The 1945-nt window shown below is 43.9% G+C and overlaps 1 protein-coding gene across 4 annotated transcripts in view; it reads left to right on the top strand.

Moving 5' to 3' along the window:
• The window catches only part of Nnt (nicotinamide nucleotide transhydrogenase), a 92703-nt gene that overhangs the window by 18520 nt on the left and 72238 nt on the right, over positions 1-1945 (top strand). For all 4 annotated transcript variants that reach the window (XM_029543907.1, XM_029543908.1, XM_021208826.2 and 1 more), the window contains exon 5: positions 1790-1877. In XM_029543907.1, coding sequence (XP_029399767.1) covers positions 1790-1877 — 88 coding nt within the window. The remainder of the gene's footprint in view (positions 1-1789; positions 1878-1945) is intronic.

The following is a 1945-nucleotide window of genomic DNA, read 5'->3' as shown; positions in this document are numbered from 1 at the left end:
CAACAAAGCGCTTAGTGGACAAGCTTGAGGACCCACGTTTGATCCCCAACACCCACTGAGTTCCCGAGACGCGCTGGCACAAGTTTGAAACCCTGTCTTCAAAAAAAAAAAAAAAAAAAAAAAAAAAAAAGGAGGTTCAAGACTCCCAAGGAACAACACCCGAGGTTGGCTTCTGATCGCCCGAGGTTCTGTCTTCTGACGTACGTACGTACGTACGTGCTCCCACACGAACACATATGCCAGCGTACATGCAAGGAGGAAGTAAACATAAATACAGATCTGTGCCAGGGGGCCAAAAGAAATTGTTGCCATGTTTAGTGGCTGGAAGAATGACTGTTCCACAAGGTGGGGCTTAACATATACCACGCAGAGTTCTACGAGTGCTCCTGATTCTGTCACGTAAGATGCATGCAAGTGGGAGGATGTCAAAATCAGCTCTGCATCAGTGTTTTTAGTTGCAGAATCATTTGGGCAAACAATGTTTCGAGACAATAAAGTAGGTCCCATTAGTACCACTGACTGCAGGTTGCACTCAGATGGGGGCAGAGCGTTTAAAACACGTCTTGAAAAAAAAAATATATATATTTTCTGTTCCAGTATGACTAACTTACAGTCACAACAGTGATGGGAGAGTGTTTTTGATTAACGTACAGTAATGGCAGCGGTGATAGTGTATTTTTATATTGTTTTATGAAGTATTATGACTATGGGGGGAGAGGTTTTGCTGAAAGCCAGCAGGTGAGTCTTAGTTGTGTTTAACTAGGTAAAGATAATAGGGCAATAAGATTAGTATAGTGGGCCCCAGGCATCCTATTAAAGAAAAGATTTGGCTCGCTGTTAGTTTTCATTGGACAACTTGTTTCTGTAGTTAAATCATATTTACTGAGCATGTGCCGTGGGACAAGAGCCACACTGAATATTTCATCCGTGTTGACTTTGTTCTTTCAATAGCTTTCAGAGCTTGATGCGCTCCTTGCCTCTTATTTTAGGGATGAGGAGAGCAAGGGTTAACTTTGCTCAGATCTGATCATTTGGTTTGTCTCAGGAGCCCAAGTTTTCACCCACTCCCGATCACGGGTAGTGATTTTTTTCCCCTCTGAGACTGAAATATTATTGTTATTATTTTTGGTTTTTTTGAGACAGGGTTTCTCTGTGTAGCCCTGGCTGTCCTGGAACTCACTTTGTAGACCAGGTTGGCCTCGAACTCAGAAATCCGCCTGCCTCTGCCTCCCGAGTGCTGGGATTAAAGGCGTGCACCACCACTCCCGGCTCTGAAATATTATTATATACAATGTCACAGCTAATCTAGATAGACCTCCCCTAGTGTAATATAAGTACTACGTAGTCACCAAAGAACATTTGAACGACACGGTTTGAAGACAGGGAGCCTTGACACCCGAAGAAAGGTGCTGATGACATTTGATGGCTGTACTTTTTAAACTATCTTGGCTAGTCCGCAGTATTTGTTAGGAAGAAGCTGGATAGCTCATTGGGCGAGAGTCTTCCTCCACAGGAATGCGGCCCAGGGCAGATTTCTCGCTCTGCTGCTGACTAGCCTAGTGCTAGCAGGCTAGTGGTCTTTTCGCCTTTGTGTCTGTGTTTATGAAGCAAATGTAGTAACTGTATGCATTCAGAGGCTGACTGTAAAGGTCGGAGGGGTAAGTATATAAACAGTGCTCAGAAGTGATCTCGCTGGGGGGAGCTTCTGCAGTTATGTGACTGACAGGTTGTAGCAATGTATGGTCCTCCACCTTTTATTTTATGGAGCTGTCTGTTTATTTTTTTTCAGTTATAAGGCTGTTGTTTTAGCAGCGAATCATTTTGGAAGGTTTTTCACTGGGCAGATCACAGCTGCTGGAAAAGTTCCCCCTGCGAAGGTATGTATAACTTTCAGTGTTTCTCTCTCTCTCTCTCTCTCTCTCTCTCTCTCTCTCTCTCTCTCTCT

This window comes from Mus pahari, chromosome 11, assembly GCF_900095145.1.
Source record: "Mus pahari chromosome 11, PAHARI_EIJ_v1.1, whole genome shotgun sequence".
Classification (NCBI taxonomy): domain Eukaryota; kingdom Metazoa; phylum Chordata; class Mammalia; order Rodentia; family Muridae; genus Mus; species Mus pahari.
This window is presented reverse-complemented; position numbering and strand designations above follow the sequence as displayed.